Source organism: Eurypyga helias, unplaced genomic scaffold (genome assembly GCF_000690775.1).
Source record: "Eurypyga helias isolate BGI_N326 unplaced genomic scaffold, ASM69077v1 scaffold6055, whole genome shotgun sequence".
Classification (NCBI taxonomy): Eukaryota; Metazoa; Chordata; class Aves; order Eurypygiformes; family Eurypygidae; genus Eurypyga; species Eurypyga helias.
Window position 1 is genome coordinate 628 of NW_010251954.1, and position 21317 is coordinate 21944.

The following is a 21317-nucleotide window of genomic DNA, read 5'->3' on the forward strand; positions in this document are numbered from 1 at the left end:
GTGCTGGCACGGGGCCTGCAGGAGAGGCATGGCCCCCCCGGCCCTGCAGAAGGTGTGGGGGGGGGGAGCATCACCTGGCAGCACAGAGGTGAGGGAGAGGAGCTGACACCCACCGACCCCCAGCCTGCGACGGAGGTGGGGGGGGAAAAACAACAGAAGAGCTAAAAATAGCCCTGGGTGCTGCTTTCTTCCCAGAGATCAGTTTTCTACCCATCTATTTCGTTTCATAAACGGGATTATTTATTTATTTCTCCCCCCCTCTCCACTCTGTTTTTACGGTTTTCATGGTGTTTTTTCCTACTCAATGCCACCCCTTTGCCCATCCCCGCATCTCTTCTTTTAAAAGCAAGTTAAAAAAACCCCAAACACCCAAAACCAAGGGAAAAAATAAAAAAAACAACCCACCACCAACCAGAAAACCCAACCCCCTCGCCGGCTCCAGCAAAGGTTTGTGCTGCTACCGCTCTCCAGAGGTAATTGAATATCCCAGAGTGCATCTGCTAACGCAGAGGCCGAGAGGAACGAGCGGCAGCGGTGAGCCCGGGGAGGGCAGAGGTGGCAGCGGAGATAATAAAGCCAGCAGCGCCCAGCAAACCCCCCCGGCCAAGCTGCCAGAGGCTTTTTATTAGGCAGAATGGGACGGTGAGGGCCAGGCTGAGGTCTTGCTCCTGGGTAAGCACGGGAGCTGGCCGGGAGGCTGGGTGGGCAGGGAGAGGATTACGGAATTACCCACACCGCAGCGTCCTTCCTAGAGCCGGGGGGTGCAAAGCCCCCCAATTCCCAGGGGACGTCCCCATCTCCCTGAGCCTGGCAGGTCCCCCATGCCTGTACAAGAGCTCACGGCTTTGCAGCGTTCGCATCTCCGGGTGTGCCGGTACCTCCTGGATTCAGCATCCTCCGGCAGCAGCCAGGGAAATCAGGGCTGACAGGAGCAGTTAATTGGAGCCTGCAGAGGCCATCTTTCCAAGCCTGCCTTGTTTTGTTTCCAAATAGATTTTTAATAACTAATTTCAGATGGTAAAAAAAGAAATAGCTGCACCCTGACCTCGGGAAATGCAAATTGCCGTTCACCCGGGGAGGCACGCAGGCTCTTTCCTATCTCAAACGTTGAAAAGGAGGGAGATACCACCTCCAGCTCTGCCTCCCTGCTCTCCTTCTCAAAACTGTTTTTGGGTGAGACGCTCTCTGCCACGACCCCGCGCTTGTTGTCCATACAGAGCGAGCGTGGGGCACCGCAGGGACCCCCGTACCCCCATGGCGCATGGGGAGGGGTCACAGCAGAGGGTTTGTGCTTCCCCACAAACCAGACCTGCGCCAGAACTCAGCAGAGGTGGTGGGGACAAGGTGAAGCCCAAAGCTTTGCGAGAGGCTTCGCTGGCACCCAGAGCTGACAGCCTGTACCTGCTGCGTGGGCAAGGCGGGTCTGCTCCCGTGTCGCTCGGTAGGTGCTCCCCAGCACAGCCCCCAGCCTGGGCCTGCGCAAACAAGTCCCTGCCCCAGGGCCCTCCTTGGCCCTACAAAACAGTAGCCACAAGAGCAAAATATTGTCCAAAGCCCCTGGCCCATGTTATGGCCCTACCTGGGACTTGGCGAGCTCCGAATCCTTTATTCCAACCCGTAACTCATTGCTAAAAACCAACCCCACACACAACAAGGTGCTGAACAGCAGGCCTCGGGTTTCCTCAACTCCCTCAGGTCTGGCAGAAAGCCCTCATTAGCTCACATCACACCAGTAATTAGCTGACGAAGTCCCTGCCAAGCACGTGGCTGAGCCCAGGTCAGCCTCCGCACGCCAAAGGCGCACGACCAGGGTCGGGTGAGCGTTCCGCCAGGAGCAGAGCAGCAGGAGCAGGACAAGCTGCTCCCAGCCGGGCAGGATTGGAGCAGGGATGGTGCTCGCCTCTGCCTTTCACTCCCCAGCACCTGCTCGCTACCCCCTTCCCTCCAAACCGGCGCTGCCGCGTGGGAGGGGGTTTGCTGCCGGCAGCACGCTCCGCACAGCCCCAGCCCGCGAGGTTGGGCTGTTTATGCCAGAGCCGTGCGCTTGCTCCGAGTTTTTTCATCTTGGACCAGAGTCCTGCGTAGCACGGGGTACCTGGTCACTGGGCAGACCAACGCAGCACAGCTAAAACCGAGAGCCGACTCGCTATCCAGGGGAAGCGTGCCGGGAAGGAACGCAGTCACGAGTCCACGCCTGCCCTTCTAGTAAGATAAACCACCGGAGATGAGATTTCCTCGTCCCGTCCCTGGGAATTCAGGCGATTCAGTACCAGCAGGCTGAGGCCAGATGCTGGGCTGAGCACAACCGTGGCTGCCCAGTGCTGGGTTTGACCCATTATTGTCAATCTTCCCCATGCTTACTGGAGAACATTCCGCTTTGCTCTCCTAGGGGGGGACAGTCGTACCTCCTGAAGCATCAGCGGGTCTGGGTGACCACGTCCAGCCGGGTGTGGGGACAGTCGTTGGCATCACCGCCACGGCTGCCACTTCGGGAATCCACCAGCAGCTCCCCTCGGCTCTTCGCTTTGCTCTGGGGCAGCGCCAGCAGCAGCCGAACGAAGGGTTCAGGAACACCCACCTGAGCCAACAGCCCGTCTCGCTGCTGGAAGCGGAGGCACAGATGTGGCACCGTCAGGACGGCATCGCCCTCCGGAGCTACGTCAGGCGGATTCACGGCCGAGGCCTTGCTAGGGAACAGCCACACAGAGCGGAGTCTCCTCGCACGCTCCCGCACTGTTTATCGCGGCTGTGCAAAAGGAAGGATATGCACAGAAGCCGGAGGTGCCTCCTCACCCACGGGCACGGGCTCGCGCCAGATCTTCCCCCGGGGCTCGGAGGTGAGAAGCAGCAAGGCTGGAGCGACCGCAGAGCGAGCAGGGTGCGTGCCTGAAAGCTCCGCAGGCAGCCCGTGGAAGAGAGAACAAGGGAAGTTATCCGAACTCACCTGAGCAGCAGGAGAAAAGCACACGAGTGCGAGCCCCTCGAGGAGAGCTGTAAGGAGGAACAAGAGGGAAAATTACATTTGCAAGTGAAGTGTGGCAGGAGAGACTCCGCTTGTCCCTTCCCTGCGGACCCTGAGTCCTTGGAGAGCAGCGACAAAGCACAGCCAGGACCCAGCGCCGACGACCGCTGTTCTGGTTCGGGCCACCGCGTGCAGAACGCACGCAGCGTCACCCTGGTCTGACCCGGCCCCACCGCCAAGCAGCAAACAGAAGGAAGACAACACAGAATACTTATCACAACACAGATTTAATTTCTTAGGCAGTTATAAAATTACAAAGAGCGAGGGGCTAGCGGCGAGAGCCAGGCGCTCGGTGAGCTGGAATGTTAGGTTTCCCACTTATCGACACGGATACCGAGCAGAGCGAGCACCGCGGGATGCAGGGGGTCATCCACCGCAAAGAGACCCGAGCGGACAAAGGGTCGAGTTGACACCCTATGGACACCCAGAGCTACGGGTTCGGGAACAAGCCACGGCCGGGCAGCGAGCCGGAGACACGGCAGCGCAGGGGGGGGGGAGGCAACGCAGGGGCAAAGCCACAGCGCCGACAGCATAACGGGCACAAGGGCAAACCTGCAAGCCGGGGTAAAGGCTTCTTGCCTGTTACTTTCCAGGCTGGGCGAGATGAGATTGGCCAACCTGAAGGGCATTACAACAAAGGCATGTTATGGTTAGGGAAACAGGAATTCGTCAAATTCCATCTGGAATCTGAGGGGATGTAGTTGCAGTCAGGGCCATGCTTCCTTCACGGCAGCACAGACTCTGGGAAAGCAAAGGCCTGCTCTGCACGTGCCGAGGAGATGCCCTGCCTTGCTCTCGGATGTTGACGGGTTAAACCAAGGCGACCGTTAGCCAGGACAACCGGAGCGCAGAGTGAAACTTCCCTGACCTTGGCAGTCACGGATCCTCACCAACGCTCCGGACAAAGCCTCCCGTCGCTCGGCAAACGGCCGCAGAGCGTCTGGGCGCACAAGCGACACAGCGAGCAGCTCAGCAAGCTACAGGGGAAGGAGTTCCGCCGCCTTGGTGCGTGTTGCTTCGGTGCCAACGCCATTATTTGGGCCAGGAAAGCACAGCATGGGATGTAAGAGGGTTCTGCCCATCGGCTTCTCGGGACTCTACAGCACCTGCTCAGCGAGCTGGTGGCTTTTCCGTTCGCTCCTCCCTGTTTACTATCAGACATAGGTCAGACACACGTTTCCTCGGTGGAGACACTTGTCACTGCTCTAAGAGGCTTCTCGAGTGCCTGTCTGCGTTCAGGCAGACTCGGAAAGACACCTCCTCTACCTGCACCCCCTGGGGAGACAGGCCCAAGGAGCGCAGGACCTGAAGCAGCAAGGTATGCGCACACACCTGATCCCAAGGGGAGCGCTTGCACCAACGACTGCCTGAACAACCCCCAGGAGAAACACCTTCACTGACCTCTGCTTCTTGCTCCCTTCTCCTCTGCCAGGCCCAGCCTTTCAACTGCTAGTTGGTATCTATCACTCGTATTTTGGAAACGGTGACATCAGCAGAGTCCGGAGCAGATAACAGATTTCCGCCTCCGAACGAGGACAAACAGATGTGGAGAGCGCAGAGGAGCACGCACGCTCGCTGCCTGCGTGTGCACCGAGAGAAACGGCTCCTTCCCACGATGCTCAATGGGAACAGATCCCACTGCAATCCGAGTTCAGGATTCCAAAGGTGTAGGCTGGAATCCCCTCTCCCCAGCTTTGGTTGAGTTGCCCTGTCCCCAACCCTCTGCTCAGTTAACGCTCCGCAGAGGCGCGGCCTGCACCCGGAGATACACCGTCACGGGCGCTCTCCTGCCAGGGAAGGTCAGTCTACAACGAGAGGGGCTGTAGTGGTCTTCCCGCACCACGTGACTACGGGTGACCCAGGGCTGGAGCCTCCCTGCCTTACCCTGGGGATCCAGAGCTGTTAGACTACCAAAACAGAAAGGTTTAGACCCTGCCACGGAGCGTAACAGCGCAAGCACGGGCTCCCCGCCGGGTGAGGGTGCAGCCGCACGCCGCGTTTCTGGTATGCCTAAGAAAAAAAAAAAGAAAGTACATCTTTGTGCCATTGGGATGAAACCCCAACCGGAAAGGTTCCTAACTTTGGTAGCACACCACAACAGGGTGGTTACTGAGGGCCTAAGGCCATCAGAGGAAATGGTATTAGTCATGTTTTATCTCAGAAAACGTTCATATTCTCGTGCAATGAACTTAAACTGTCACCACTCAAATACACCACATCAGCGGGGACCACAAACCACCTGCTCCACCCTACGAGCTCCCTGCTGGTCACTAACCCCACAGCATCAGTTCTTCTGCTCTCTGAAAGATTTTCCCAGTTACTACAACAAGAAGCAGCTACGTCAACCAGCTCCCAGCTTCTACTTAAGAGTGACCCGAGCAGGAGACGGCAACCCAGCTGCCAGCGCGTGGCTCAGGAGCAGGCCACAGCACACGGATACAGTGATCTCCAACTCACCAGTGAAGAGTTAAGACAGGGGGAAAATTTACAATACAGGTTGGCAATTTTTAGCAGTAGGAGTTAGTAATTACAGTGAGGGGTGTCTCTTACTGTGGACATGGCCTTCGTTACACTCCAGAGTTGCAGAACTCGCGCGTTTAGCAGCCCCAGTGTTGCTTACGCGTGTTTACTGCAAGCCCTTCTCGTGGAGGCTATGCCAAGCCTCCAAGTATGTTACCGGGAACGTTAACAGCTTAGTCTGGAACGAGTAGACATCTGACAGCTCCTGGGCGGCTCAGTTTGCCAGCAGAGCTCACTGAGCTTGTATTTACAGCAAGACTTGCACGTTACTCTGCACTTACGAGCTCCACGGCCAAGCTGAGAGCACTTGCTGTAAAAACATAATTCCAGACCGTGGAATTTAGTTGTCAGCCAGAGCTTAAGCTCAAGAGACAAAGTGAGATTTGAGCATGGCTCAGGGTTTTGCTTTGAATGTGCAGGGTTCTGGAGGGGACACCACAAACCACTCCAGCCAACCACTTTGGCCAGTCCAGGGTTTTCAGTGAGTAAACAAACCTGATCCCTTCTCCTCCACATGTGCTCATGGAAGATGATCTTCCACGTACGTGGACTAACAGCGGCCTCGCTGATACAGGCGGCTCACTTGGCAGGGGCTACCACCACCTTCGGCACTTTTAGGGGAAGGGGAAGCCCACCTGCCCACACGGGGCTTTGGGGATGAAGGCTGCTGCCTGCTACTGCTTGAGAGAAGACTTAAGAGACCAAACCCTAAAAGCACATCACTGTCTAGTCGTGGTAGGGACCTCACACGTAGCTCAACATCTGCAATTTCCTTGCCTGTTTTTATTTATATTCCTTTGCAAGCAGTTGGTAAGGGGGTAAGGAAACAACCCACGTTGCCACACCAAAGGCAAAGAGGGTTTTTGTTTTGGCAAAGGCGAGTAACACTCACCAAGTGCTTTGCTAATCACCTGCTCACTAACTGTTATCCAAGACTTAAGAGAAGGCACAATACAACCCTAAAAATAGTCTGCAGCACTGCTCAGCCTTGGAAAGCCCTAGCCAGGGTCAGGGCAGTTAGGGATTTCTTCCAAAACTGTCAAAGAGACAACCAGTCCTTGGAGTGTAGCACAAGAGGTAACATGATGAAAGGGGAAATAAAAAAATAAAAGCACACTGTTAACCAGCAGAAGAGAACCCAGAGGAAAATAAATCTTTCAAAATCATTTATATTGACGTCAGTATCTGGAAAAAAAAAATCATCACGAACCTTAGAGCGGTACACACAGCCCCAGACTGAGGAGAAGCAAGAATCGAGAGCTAAGCCTTCCAGCTGAAAACCTCATGGCTGTTTAAAGCGCGGGCCTGCCTCACGCTACAGGGACTTCCATCCGGCCTGGCAGAAGCCTTGCCTCACACAATTTAAAAAGAAGTACAAAAAGAGGTTATTGCTACTCTGCCAAGGAAATAAGACAATCTACAGGAGAGAAAGAAAGCGCATTCCAAGCCTTCTCTGAAAACCCAAGAGCTTATCAGCCACCAAGGGCTACAGACACCCCGGTACTAAAGGTGTACGAACAGCCTCTGGCAATTGCTCCTTCATTCTAGCTTCCTTCCTGCAGCAATTCCTTTTCTTCCTGTAAAGGCACTTTCTATATCCTTACAGAGGGAAACACCTCCAGTTTTCCATCCCAACAAACAGAACAGTCCCACAAATACACAACATTCAGAAGGAATTTTAATTAACAAAATGGTCCAGGAAAGGGGAGGGAGAACCCCTCAAAAAAAAAAAACCAGGCCGTTGCATTTGAAAGGTTGCGTGTCAGTCACTAGGTATGCCTGCAAGCCCATGCACAGGAAACCATTTGGACCTTTGTCAGTGCAGAACTAGTCTCAGCTTCCAGAACCACTTCTCGACTCCTTCCTTATATAAGCTAAATATTATATACATATATAAAAAAAATACAAACTTGGGTTTGTTATAAAGTGGCTTCTCTCTCTCCCCCTCCTATGCTTGCTTGGCACATGAACGCATGCAAAGCTAGTAGGCTCCGAGGGCTGCACAAACAGCAGGTTTTGGCAACAACAAAACAAAAAAAACCCCACAGCTAAAATAGATAAGCAAGATTAAAAGCCACTGAATTGAAAACCATGTATTTTTCCAATTGTATAGAATTAGAACTACAGCTACGACTTAAAACTGTAAGAGTCTGTCATCCTCTCTCCCAACTCATGTCAAAGTTCATAGCAGCATAACACGAGATTCCTCAAGCGACATCAAGCCAGTGTTCTCTGCTTCAGGAGTGAGTTCACAGGTCAAAGTTCAGTCTGTCCGAAGGATCATGGGAGGATGCTCACTGTCTTCATCCAATTTAAGTGAGTTGGTTTCATCTTCCAGGCAAACTCCACCCACGGCACCCAGGTCGTCCGTATAGGCTGGAGAGAAAGGAACAAGTAGTTGGGGGATGAGCAGCACAGACTACGGCCTGGATCCAAAGTGAACCCTTAGAGCTGAAGTACCAGACACGACTTCCAACAGTTTCACTGCCACCCTACGTTGGCTTTTATCATGACCACATTTCCCCAGGCCAAGATCAGCTTGTGATCAAAACTGAACTACTCTGTGTGTGCAACGTGCTTTGGGCAGGCTGGTGTTTTTTCTTCATCTCCACCCAAGCACTACAGCTGCAACCGCAGTACTGACGCTACACAAGCGGCCTGTCCTTCCTCTGCAGCCAAAGCGCTGACCCGAGTGCCACACAGAGACGGCACGAGCTCCACCCCGAGAGCTGCAGCACTAACCAACTCCTCGTCCTCTCAGTTTAAGAGAGCAGCAAATCAGGCTCAAAGGTCACTGTTCTCACAAAGGAACAACAGGAGCACTTATCACCCTGGTTAAAAGGGGGCTCTAATTCAGATGTTCTGCATGAGGGCTGGATGCAGAACTCCTGCATGAAAGGGCTGTGTTAGGGCACCTCAGGAACTGTTTGGCAAGTACTCCAACTACTGTTACAGCGATCAAACCACCACTCAAAGTTCTGCTCGGAAAGCAGCGCAGCCGAGCGATCCATCCACGGGAGGCTACTGTGCGTCACAAGCACTCCTCTCCTCCTGCTCCCCATCACACCCGCAGTAGGAAAAGCTCAGTGGTGAAGCAGACGAGCTCACGCAGCCACGAATACGCAGAGGTGCTCTCTGCCCCCTTTCCAGTCTCCTCCTTACCATGCCTTGTGGGTGAGGAAGGCACGTATGTACCTTTAGTCACGGCAGCGCTGTAGGTCTGTGCCACCAACGGCCGGTCGTGGGACGCAGACTCCAGAATTTCGTTGGCGGGCTCCATACTGCCATCGAGCCTACCAAGCAGAGAGAGGTTAGCTGGAGGGGTGACCTACCTGGGCACAACACAGCTCTAGGTGACAGCTAGAGAAGAATACCTCCTTAGGCATGCAAGAATAACACATACACATGCAACAGGAGGAACTTGGTCCCTCTGTTCCAGAGGGCTGCCAGGAAGTCGCCTGACAATACTTCATATTTAATAGAGGACATCAGCAATGTGCCTGCCTCTGACACAGCAGCAGAAGCTAAACGATGCTACCAAAAATACTCAAAACCAGACTTCACGATTAAACAAACCCCAAACCAATAACCATTCCAATATTAGGTTGTCTCTTGAGCTGCAACAGAAGCGGTTGCTTCATACACATATACTAGAAAACCCTCTAGTGAAGGTGTTACAGAATTTCAGAGATGAAGAACTTGATAAAAACTTCTGAGACTTCACTACATCTGCAAGTGAAACCAGAGGTCATACCTTAAAACGTTCAGATCATTTTTCACCAGTATTATAGACTGACCAAAGCTGCAAACCTGAATTATCATGAGTTACTGGCTTTAATTTATGATCGGTCATGTAAAGAATCTGACTATATTACCCTAACTTCTCCTGCCAAACCTTATTAAACTACACCTGGCTGTATTTTCCTTAAGTGATCTACAGCACTGGTACAGACCATCAGTTGCCTGGCCTATATGCAAGGAATTTTAATAAGGATCCAGGTAGAGAGAGAATTCAAGAAAGTTTCATAACCCAGATTCCCCCCTGTGAAGGCGGAGTAACATCTCCTCCTCATCTCCGTAACTGCTTCATTTATTGATGAACAGGGTGCTGTCAGACGTTTCAAGTTCTTGTTTAAGTGACCCAACTCAAACTGCCAAGAGGGAACAGGATCACACAGCTAACAGCGATTGATCCTTCTCCGCAATCGGGCAGCATTAGGTTTCTGCTGCTAAAGCGGTGCTTAGTGCAGCAGATACCAGGGAGGAAGGCACAGGGGGATTCTGGAGTTACTCATTCGTGCCAGAGGTCTGGAAAGAGATTAGTTTAAAGAAATGAGCTATTCTAAGTTTAGGCTGTTGCAGAACAGAACCAAGTTTAAGAACAAACTGGATTTTGTGAGAAAATAAACTACGACGGCCCTCGGCTAACGCGGACTTACTTGTGCTGCTTCATTAGTGTGCACTCTCCTCCTTCCTGGGGGTCCAGGTTGTACATGTAGAGATACCCATCAGCAGCTCCCACCAACAAACGGGGGATCTTCTGGATTCTGGAAAGGTGGAGGGGAGAGCAACAAATTAAGAAGAACTTAAGTTTCACATCAGCACACTCTCCTCCCCTCCCATGATTTTAAGTCATCATTTTCCACACTCTTCCTTCTGACAGGGAACACGGTTAATGAGTAGACAGAGCACCTAGGAAAAATAAGGCATAACCACACTTTGGGGCTAATGGGATGTCACATGAATCAAGCAACTTACATATAACCCAGAACAGATTCAGAATTTATCGTCCTGTTACCAAGCTTTGTGCAGCTCCAGAGACAAATATTCCAAGGGGAAGTATTTTCAGAAACGTTACAAGGCTTAATTGTTGCTTAAAGGGTGCTTTGAGATCCGAGAGGTGACAGTACAGACACGAAGCCAATTTAGCATACAAACTATAAGCCCCCTCCCCTGAATAAGTTTACTACGCTCAGCTCATTCCTTTGGTAGCTGTGCCAGATGGGACCCGTCTCTGGTGAAGACGGAATAAAGATTACATTTAGTCCTCAAAATTAAACTTTAATGAATGCTATGCTGTTTTAGAGAGAAGAGTAACACGAACTTGCATGCAAAGGCCTCATTAATGGTTAGTCTGGATTGCCTCATTTCACAACTCGCTAACACAACATACACTATCACTCCCCCTAGCACTGACAGAGGCAAATGCTGCAAGCCCGGGGGTCTGTTCTCAACACTCTTCTTTCAAAATTAAGACATCTTGAAACAACACTTAGAAATAGCCTATTCTCATCCAAACATCACTCCTTTCCCCCCCTACCCTCAGAGGGCCGCGAGGCGTTAGCTCTAACACGCTGCCCTGCTGCGGACGAGGGGAAGGCAGGCTCCACGCCTCTACTCACGTGGCCAGCGCACAGATGTTTTTGTGCCCACAGAACGGCAGGCGGACTGTAGCAAAGGCTCGACCCTGGTTAAACATTTCTGTTACTTGAGAGGGCAGATAGCTTGTTGAGGCCATCAGCACTTTCCCAAAGTAACCTGTCCAGGTTGTAGGCTCTTCCTGAGGTCTGCAAGTCAGAAAAAAAAACACAAAGTGACCAACCTGGTCTAGTGGAAGGTGTCCCTGACCATGGCAGGAGGGTTGGAACTAGATGGTCTTTACGGTCCCTTCCAACCCAAACCATTCTACGTTACATGTTTGTGAACTCTGCCTTCACATTAGAGAGAAAGGTGTGTAAGCACCTGGACACTTTATTTTTAAAGATATTGGCTATTTGTTTCTCTTCAGAAATAACAAAAGGCCCTTGAGAACTCTGATGCACTCATTTATGGTACAGGGCACAGTGTGTCCTACAATACCCTCAGCCTGTTATTTAAGCAGGTTTGACTGTAAACTGATATTTCTGCTTATAAAACCGCATTTCATAAGGTTCGTTATACAAGAGCAAGATCTACTGGGAAGTGCTACACGTCAAGATTGTATTCACCCGTTTATCACTAAGCAAATCACTGTTTCCAACAACTTCCACAGAAATCTAAGAAAGACTGTCCTCTCACATCATAAAAAGGAACACTTTACAAGTTGGTGCCTTTTAAAGCCCTACGAGCAGCTGGAAGGCACCACTGAGGTAGCTCTTCCCATACGGATGCCAGAAGAGGTGAAGCACAAACGTAAGTGAAAATGCTAAGGTGCTCCACATTCCTCCGCCGAGGACGGCCAGCTTCTCCCTGGCAGAATACCTCTTCTATTCATGGGGAGAACAGTACTCAGCTCAGCTACAGTTGCCGATTCATAAGTGACTTCTTATGCCCTTTACTTTACACAAGTGTTCAACAGATTATGCCTGCACTTTGGAGAACGCGTTCTGTTGAGTATCATCAATTTTAAAGCCTTTTGCTTGAAAAATCTAAGGCAGCTCTGAAACCTACTTTTCTTTCACAGTCTCGAGTTTGAAGATATGCACTGTCTCTGTGTTACTGGATGCAGACAGAAACATGCCATCCATGCTGAAAGCCAGCGAACAGATGCTCACACACCTAAGAAAAAAAGAGAAAGGAAAATGAATGAAGCATTATTTTTAATAGATTTTTTAAGAGGCGAGAGAGCACAATTCTGACAGGATTGATTTGTACAACAGTCAAGTCCAACAGAGTGAAATTGGAAGACACTCAAGCTGAAACCATTATAAGCGTGCAGGCAGGGATGAATGAAGATGAAAACAGGCAAAAATCAGGATGCCAGCTGCTCAGTCGCAGAGCATCCTGAAGCTCTACCATAAGGAATGAATGAGCTTCAGCTAACTAGCCGAGTTGAACTTTACCTCTTCACTCCCCTTCGGAATTCAAAGAGTTTCTGTCCCTCTGGAATGGAAAACACTCTTATTACCGTCCCCTGTAAAGAAAAAAAAAAAAAATTAGAATCGTTTTTCATTTCAGGTTCATTCACTGTGTTAGCTCTAGCCAGCAGAGCACAACTACACGAACAAACCACTTTGCTGTTAGCTTACTGCCGTTGATGCACACCCCGTACGAGCATCAAGTATTTACGGAGCTTGTTCGTAGGATGCGTTTGAAGAGCGGAGAAACAGCAAGAGGTGGGAGCTACTCACGTAGAGAGCAACCGACGCATCACAAACAGCCCTCATCGTCAGATCTGACCATGAAAATGACTGCACTGGACAAGCACAGTCACCTGATGTCTCCGTGCCTTCATCAGATGCTATCAGTTACAGCGTTACAGTCTAAGCTTATTAGCCCAAGAGCAGAGGCTTCAGGCTAATTTATACAATTTAGATGGACAATTTGTCACTGTGTGCCAAAGACTGGCAAGACACTTCTCTCTATTCTGCCTTTAACTGTCTTGTTTTCATTAGGAAGACAGAAACAAGACAGCTAATTTCTACTAAGTATTCTGCACTAAAAGGAGAAGAGAGAACTGCCCTGATCACAGCCAGATTAAGAAGTGTTTATTTGAATAACCCTATTATCCCAACATTTCACAGCATGGAAGTTGTGTCAAAATATCATTACCAATTTTTAGATTTGCCATTGTAATGTAAGCCTTCTTTTTCAGAACTTGTGCATGCTTAAACTTGCTCAATGCTTAGAAACAAGTTTCGTTTTTATCGCTGTCGGGAACTGATGAAAAGCCACCTTACCTTTTCCGATGCAGTGGCAAGTTTAGTACCGCTCGCATCAAACGCCAAAGCAGCCAAGGGACTGTCATGAGCTGGGATCATGTTAGCAGCTCTCTGCAGGAGTGAATCAATACAATACAACTTTAGTACAGGTTACAATCTACATGCCTGCAGCTTAAGACTGCATATTTAAGAGGATTCAAGGCAAATATGGGTTGTATTTTATGGAAAACAGCTTCAACGTTTGTTTCAGTAACTGCCAAGTGAAAGTACCCAGAATTATCACTGAAGCATGTGCATAGAGTACAAGCAATAGGAGGGTTCTTAAGACAACTCAAATCTTAAGTTACTTTACTCCGTTCCACCCATCTGCCCAACCCTACTCATCAAATCTAATATCAGCATCTGTATGTCCTTTGCCGGCATTCTGCGAAGCCCAGCTGTGAGGGTACCGAAAACCGACCCAGAGGCACCTAACTGAGCGTCTGGTAACTCCTGTCTGGGCAAGTTAAGGCATCTTGAGAAGTGGAAACAGCGTTCACGAGGGGCCTTACCAGATTGATGGTGTCAAAGACTTGAACTTCTCCAATAGTCGCGCTGCCTGGGTAGGCCAGGTAGCAGTTATCGTTGTTTATTGATAAAGCACACAACCCTAGGAGGGGTGCAGAAACAGAGTCAGAAAGAGGCCAGTTCCAAGACTTATGCAGCAAAACAGTCTGATTCTGCGTTGGAATATTACAAAGATGGCTCACAAGGATAACTCGAGTTATCAAGAGAACAAGGATGAGTAATCTCAAAGTCAACCTGCAACAGGTTCAACTATTTAACCTAAGTTAAGGCTTAATATAAAGTAGAAAAAGAATACAGATAAAGCTACAATAACTGATTAAGGAGTAGGATTTCCTGTGTCTGCCATGACTCCTAAAGCGTTAACTCGACAAAGCCTTTAACTGTACCAAGTGTTGGCAAAATCCAGTTTGTACGTCTGCTACTTCTTTTGAACATTAACACATCCACTCTAGGAGACTAAAATACCAGGAAGATGCAGTTTAAGGCAGAGTCTACTACTTGTTCTCAAAAACCTCACCTGGACGAAATGGACAGGCTTGTCTCTGTTACTCATGTCGCTGTTACTTTTATGTGAAAGTGGAATTAATGCTACAGTTCCCTGTAGGAAATGTCATATGTTGACACAGAAAACAGTTTTCAGAGTCATGGCAGCTTCTCACAACACACTTACCTGCAGGATTGGGAGGTGTCTCCCTGATTGTATGTAATACCTTCATGTCTCGTATGTTGTGTATGTAAAGAGACTCTTCCAGACATACTATCAGTCTCTAGACATGGGAAAGAGGAGGAAATGCTGATGTCAAACTGGAGTTCATTTTAATTAATCAATCCTAAAAAAAAATTGTATCCAAAATGCAGTAGGTACCTTCCAGCAGAGAAAAGGTTGCACCCCTCTGATGGGAAGAAACAGGAGTCTGACAGAAGAGACACAAGACACCTCTTGACAAGGCTTCAACGGCGCAACACTACACTCGGTCACTTGAGCCAACCAGTGCACTTGACTTCCCTCAACCCCGCTAGTGCCAACTGATTTACATGAAAGTGATTCACATGACCAGTTTAAGGCAGAAACCTTCATTTAAAGCCATTTAAATCTTATCCTGTATATGCCTTTATGTGGTTTGTCCTTGCCAAGAGGCCAAGTCACATGTGGAAATTATTTTCTGGTTTGGCTGAATTGAAAAACACCCATACAATACTTTTTTAACCATTTATAGAGCCCATTACTTACTCAATCATTTGTGAGGGGACTTTTGTCGTCTAAAAGAAACCCCTTTAAGCTCTTCATCTCATTTACACTTTTGTGGACTACATCTGGATGACTAACAAGATGTTACTCATTAAATGATACCTCATTATGCCAGAAGTCAGATTAGCCACCGTTTCTCTTACCATTTTAAACAGGAATACCATCCTCCCACACCTGATTTTAGGAATGGGGACAGACACTAAGAAGATTTTCTCCAACAGATGCCGTTCTCCCTACTTTGAATTAACTGGTTGAAAACCTTATTTGCAGAATAGACTACTAATGATTTAGTAATACACCCAACAGTGGTTCCAGGTACTTAAATTAAACAATTTCACCAGTTCAGTGATTTATTTTTAAAGAGAATGCAGCAAACTGTTTAAAAACACAGTGAGTAGATAACTAAGTTAAGGCCCAAAATTAAATTGTCAGTTTCTCCTATTTCAGCATTTAGGATTATAGGATAGTTCACATTTGGGAGGGACCTGAGAAGGTCTCTAGTCCAACCTCCTACTCAAAGCATGCCCAGCTTACTCAGGGCATTTTCTTAAGTAAATACGTAAACACAGAACCAAAAATACTTAACCAAATATGAGTACTGAGATGCCATACAGAAGGTACAGTGGGAAAAGTGCAAGTTAACTTCAAATAGCAACTCTGTCACCAAAGGAAGAGACATGGATCAGCAGAGGAAGTGCCAGAACAAGATCCCCAACCCCTTCCCTTGTTTTCACCTAGTCAAAATTACTACTCACCTGCCTATTGAGTTTGACAGCCAAGATGGTGTTGGAGTAACTGTAGTTGCAAATCTCCGTCCCCTTCTTAAAGTGACACACTTTCAGCTTGCGCGGAGCTTTAAGGCTAACTATGGCCACCAGGCTACTGGAGAACAGTCTCTCCACAATGCACACGTCTTCCGTGTCAGCTGAGGAATCACAGTCGCGAGGGAAAAATACAGAGGGAGATTTCAGGGAAGAATGACTATGCACATCAACAGGAAATACTGTTTAAGAAAATACAGTCCGACACCACTGACATCCTGCCAGAACAGCTAAGAGTCAAGGTGGAATGCAGGACAGTTTTTCACAGCAGAAAGCCTACCCAGTAAATGCTGATTTTTTTTTTTCCTCCCACCACCCCTTTGGCCAACCCAGGTGTCAGGCAAGTTTATGCTTCAGAACAGCGTCTACTCGCCCCTGCCCAAGATTATAGTACAGTATTGCACCAAGCTGGTAGGAGTCCAAGTCCCATCACCATTCACCCCAACACGTGTGCTTCCCCCTCCCAGCCCCTGAAGCTCCGAAAGCCCCAGAGCCATAGCAGACAGTTCTCACAGCAGGAAAAAGCTGGATAGCTTTACCCCTCCCCAGCTACACGTGCACTTCCACCGCAGAACTCAACCAAGACAAGCAACTCCAGCCTTTAGCCCTGATCCATCAAAACAACCAAGTTTTTCAAAGTCAGTATCTGGATCAGCTCAATGCTGAACACATTCCAAACTGTAAAACTGCCTGTAAAAGCAAAATAGGCGCTTATTTCTAAAGGCTTCTGTTTTGGCCAAGAGACACATTAAATAATTGGCAACGTTCTCATCACCAGTGACAGAAATTCCCCAAAAAATGTTCTGTCCACAATTTCCAGCATATGACAATGTCATCACTGTGTGCCATGTCTGCTTCGAAAGTGCTCTTTCTGGGCAGTTATTTCAAGAAGAACAGAAAATATTTAATGTTCTACATCCTTGACAGAGAAATAGCCTCCTTAAGGAAAAGGAGCAGGTTTATGATGTTGCCTGTGCAACATCACTGACTTTTATCTAAATCTCATATTTAATATGAGAAGACAAAACAGCTCACAGAGGCTTTGAAAATTCAATTTCCTCACTTTTGCAACAGGGATGAAGCATTTAAGCAATGACTGTGTTTTCAAGGAACTCTTCTCTGTTTTCCTGATGGCACACACAACACAATACAAATATGTATTATTGCTTCAATAAATTTATGTATAGAATTCCACATGCAAAGGTCCATGTTCCTTGAATCAGACTAGTGACATAAAAGCTTCTCAAATATTTTACAGGTTGTCAGCTTTCCATCCAAGCCTGGAGTCCTTGATAATGCCGGCATCCTTTCACTAGAGTCGAACACCAGCACAGAGGCCCTGCTCCCGGGTGAGCACGCTTCTCCTCATTCAGGGGCAACTGTGTAAGACACAGCTCCTGGGGTCTGTTACTGGGGTCTGCTCCCCGGGCAGGCAGGAGAACTGGCATCTCAGAGGAGGAACAGCAGCAGAGAGTCAGATGGAAGAAGTGCTGTCCTGTGCTGCGCTGATGGAAGTGCAAGCAGCAGGGACGGGCACTATCAACAGTTAAGCAGGCAGAGACAGATGAAAACAGCTTTCAACAAGGAAAACACTTAAAAGGTACAGAAAATCCTTCCGTCTCACCATAAAAAGATTTACTGTAATACAGTTACCTTTAGAGAAAGGGTTTGTGATGGGCTTTTAATTAAATTCACTTGAAAAATACAGCATGCACCTCTGTTCCTTTGTCTTCCCCTAACAGGAAGGGGTGATAATCCCTTCGCAGCTGCCAAGCCAGGTACGGTCCCCAAGGTGAGTACCAGGCTATACTGCACATCCTACATCCAGCTGACCCACGTTAATCCTATGCTCACAAGCACTAGTTAAGTCCTACAGCACTGCTGTTAATCAAGGGGTTTTTTTCTGTCTGTATTTTCTCCCTGATGTTTCACAAGTGAGCATTACCAGGAACTCGGATTCAAAACGCAGTAAGAACAAAAAGAACTGCAAAGTGATTTAAGTACCAGCAGCAGGGGGGACAACAAGCAAATGCATAACAAGATTACAGTTTCATAAACACAAGCATGTAGCATCACAGATGAGAGCTGGTTAGAACCAGCTAGATTATGATCAATCGTGCTTCTATTCCACTTTTAATCCAAGAACATGAAGCAGGTTATAAGCATTCATTAAGCCTTAAAGCACCCTCCAACCTAATACTTATTTTTACAGGGGGAGCAACCCCTGTAAAGGGGGGTTTGGCAATTTGCACAGTCACAGGAGGAGTCAGTGATGGGAACAAAGAAACCTCCCATCCTTTTCAGTCATCCTCCCAAACACGAGACAGCTGGGGCACATCCTGTAGTTCAGTGAAGACACCTACACAAGAGCTGGCAGATCAATCTTACACAAGTGAGGGGGGGCCTTAAAAGTGCTCACTCAAAAAAAAGTCTTTACACTAAATTGGGAGGCAGGAGGCACATGTCGGAGAGGCCTCAGGATACTTTTCCTGGTGGAAAGGAAGTAGCCAATACATAGGAAGCACACCACCCCCCCAAGTTTTAAATGGGCATGGTCTGCAAGCTCAAGAGTGAATGGTTTAACTGCATACAAAAAAAATAAAGATCTCAAATATTTGGGTCTGCTGCAGACACTGAGCGCCCGACGAGCAGAGGTCAAGGCAGGCTGGCTTACACAGGTCAAACCATCAACTCTTCTACCAAACATTACCTAACATTCTGTGCTCTGTACCTATGAACTTAACACTCATGGAAGAAAACTTACAATATCAAAGAAGTTAAGCCCATATAGGCATCCCACAACAGTTTGAAGACAAGACTGGAATCAGCAGGTCTAAATTCTAATCCCAGCTTGCTTTATCAGTTTATTGCAAGACTTGGAGCAAGGCACTTTATCCAACCAGTACATTTTTTTTTTTCCCCTGAATACTACCTAGAAGCAGCAGCCCTGCAAAGCTCAGTTAGTATTTCCCAGTGTGTTCGTTCAGTGTCTTGTGTAACAGGAGTCACCTTCACCGAGTCTCCTGGGGTGGTATCAGGCCAGATATCTAAGTGCCTAACATACTACAGAGGTCAGGTACCTAAACTCAACAGCATAACATGGAATTCAAGCCACCCATTAACCAGTACAACCAGACCATGACTCAAACAGGCAGGTGTAGCCACAGCACAATTTAACTTGACCACAGGTGCTTAATTTGAACCTCACCATTCCTTCTCTCCGTTGACTGTACACAGAATCAGGCTGTCACCAAGGATAAAAGGTGATCTGAATCACACACCATCTTCAGACCTGAGATGCCACAGGGAATGAGTCTGAAGAGAACTCTGTTGTGCAGCATGACACATCAGGATCCCACCGCAAATGCTGACATCAGAGCTATTGGTATCGTTTCCCATGGAGTTCGTAAGAAAGCAAGGACACGCATAGCATTCATAGTTTACTTATGAGCACCTCAAAAAAGGGAAGTTTACAAACTGCTGGCAAAACATGGGATAGCACTTCCTTCTGGAGCCTCCCTCCATTTCATCTCATATCCTACGCAACTGTGATCAGCATTGAGAAGGCTGGATAAGGCTGGGAGCAACCTGGTCTAGTGGAAGGTGTCCCTGCCCATGGCAGGGGGGTTGGAACTAGATGGTCATTAAGGTATTTTCCAACCCAAACCAGTCTCTGATTCTGTAAGTTAAGGGAATTTGGGTTAATCATCCTTTTGAATGAGTAAACCTGCTGCTATCATGTTAAAAAAGTATTTTTCTAACAGCAAATTAGATAACATTAAGGTAACATGAAGAAAAAGATAATCAAAGCTTTGGGTTTTTATCGGATAACAGTTTATTAGTGGTTGCCTGCCCCAGTAGCCAGTATAAAGACTCAAAAGACACTCTCTCACACCAGTAAACTATTTTTTTAATGCCCAGCTGCTACATAACCTAGTTACTGGATATAAAATTAGAAAAGCAAAGAGTTCTTCTCATAGCCATTACCATTTCACAACATACCAGCTAAATTTAAATACAGACACCAACATATAGTTTTACCCTGCCAGCAGTCAACTGTTTTGTATTTCTGTGATATTTCATCACACACTTAAGGTTCCTCCCACATCAATTTCATACCAGCTGTGAAAAAGTGCAACACCTCTTGCTCCTCCCAAATTAAGGCAATTGAAGGGATTAAAAAAAAAAAACAACAAACAAAAAACCCAAGGAAGATACTCACTGCATTCATAGATCTGCTCTAATTTGTCCACAGAAGAGAGAGAGAAGAATTTGTAGCCTGATTTACTGCCAACTGCAAGGGATCTGAAAAAGAAACAAGCCAGTCAGGAACATAAACTAGATCAGCTGTGAGTTATCCGTGGACAGGTTCTTTCCCAATTCCAAAACTCCAGTTGGGTTAGCTCAGCAAGAAAAGCAATGAAGAGCTTGACCGAAAAAGCCACAACAGACACAGCCAGCTTCCTCGATCTGGGAAAGGCCAAGGAGCTTCAGAATTAGCCCAGGTTGGAATCCTGCTTCACATCGTAATGTAAGCCTACCGCCCAGTTCAGGCTGGTGGTGTCCCCAAACAAACCCAAAGCTTTAGTGTGAAGCAAAGACGATGACTTGAACAATGTAACACAAACCAATTACATCACTGCCTCATTATTAGAGGTGACCTCTGAGACCTCTGAAACTGGGACTGTCTGGGGATGTTTTGCTCTTTATGCTGTAACCTTCCCCAACCACCCCAAAAGAGCTCTCGTATTAAAAAAAAAAAGTAATTAAAGCCTGCCAACTCTAATTTTCTCTGGTTTTATTTGATGATATTCTAGCACCTCCAAAGGACACAGTTAGGTCTCAGTCTTACAAACACGCCGAATCTTCTGACTGGAGGCACCCTCTTAAAAATGCTAGTCACTGATGTTAAACAGATTTTAACAATAGTAGAACATTAGAAAACTGACTACAAACCCCCCTGTCCTTCATTACTCAATTTTCACACTTAGCTCACAGACCATTTAATTGCTTTTCCACTCAGAGTCAAAGACATGTCTTAAATTTTAAGCCAGAAAAACCTTTAGGCTTGTCTTGCAGGTCTTTACACATCAAGGCAGCAGGCAACGTCACATTCTTATTTTCCCCTCCTCATGCGGAGGATGATTTTACGCCACAGAAAAAGAAAATTCACAGTAAATACAGTCGTGCAGAAGTGTGTTAGCATGCCTACAGCTCACGTATTTCTTACTGCCAGGACACAATGAGAAAAACTAATTAAACCCCACTAAAAGACATTCTAATATGTCAAACTGCGGCGAGTCGTTCAATACGAGGCTCAAACCCAATCCTGCCAGTCAGCCTGCCAAAAATGCCCTTCTGAGCTCAGCAAGATGATTCTCTAATTCAGATGCAATAACGATTATTTCTGCATTTAGAATACAATTCCTACATTCCCTGCTCTTTCTGTCTCTTCCTCTTATGGCCCCGACGCGAGCCCTTTTTAAACGTCAAGGTAC

General features: G+C 47.8%; 1 protein-coding gene across 1 annotated transcript; it reads right to left on the bottom strand.

Annotated features, from left to right (window-relative positions):
* Window positions 1–7198: 7198 nt before the first annotated feature.
* WIPI2 (WD repeat domain, phosphoinositide interacting 2) lies at window positions 7199–20124 on the bottom strand (the record flags this gene model as incomplete). Its single annotated transcript, XM_010152180.1, has 11 exons — window positions 7199–7918; window positions 8738–8835; window positions 9982–10089; window positions 10945–11109; window positions 11972–12079; window positions 12364–12434; window positions 13201–13293; window positions 13734–13831; window positions 14420–14516; window positions 15754–15923; window positions 20042–20124. Coding segments are annotated over 11 exons (1204 nt in total), but the record flags the coding sequence as incomplete, so codon positions are not given.
* Between the last annotated feature and the right edge of the window lie 1193 nt (window positions 20125–21317).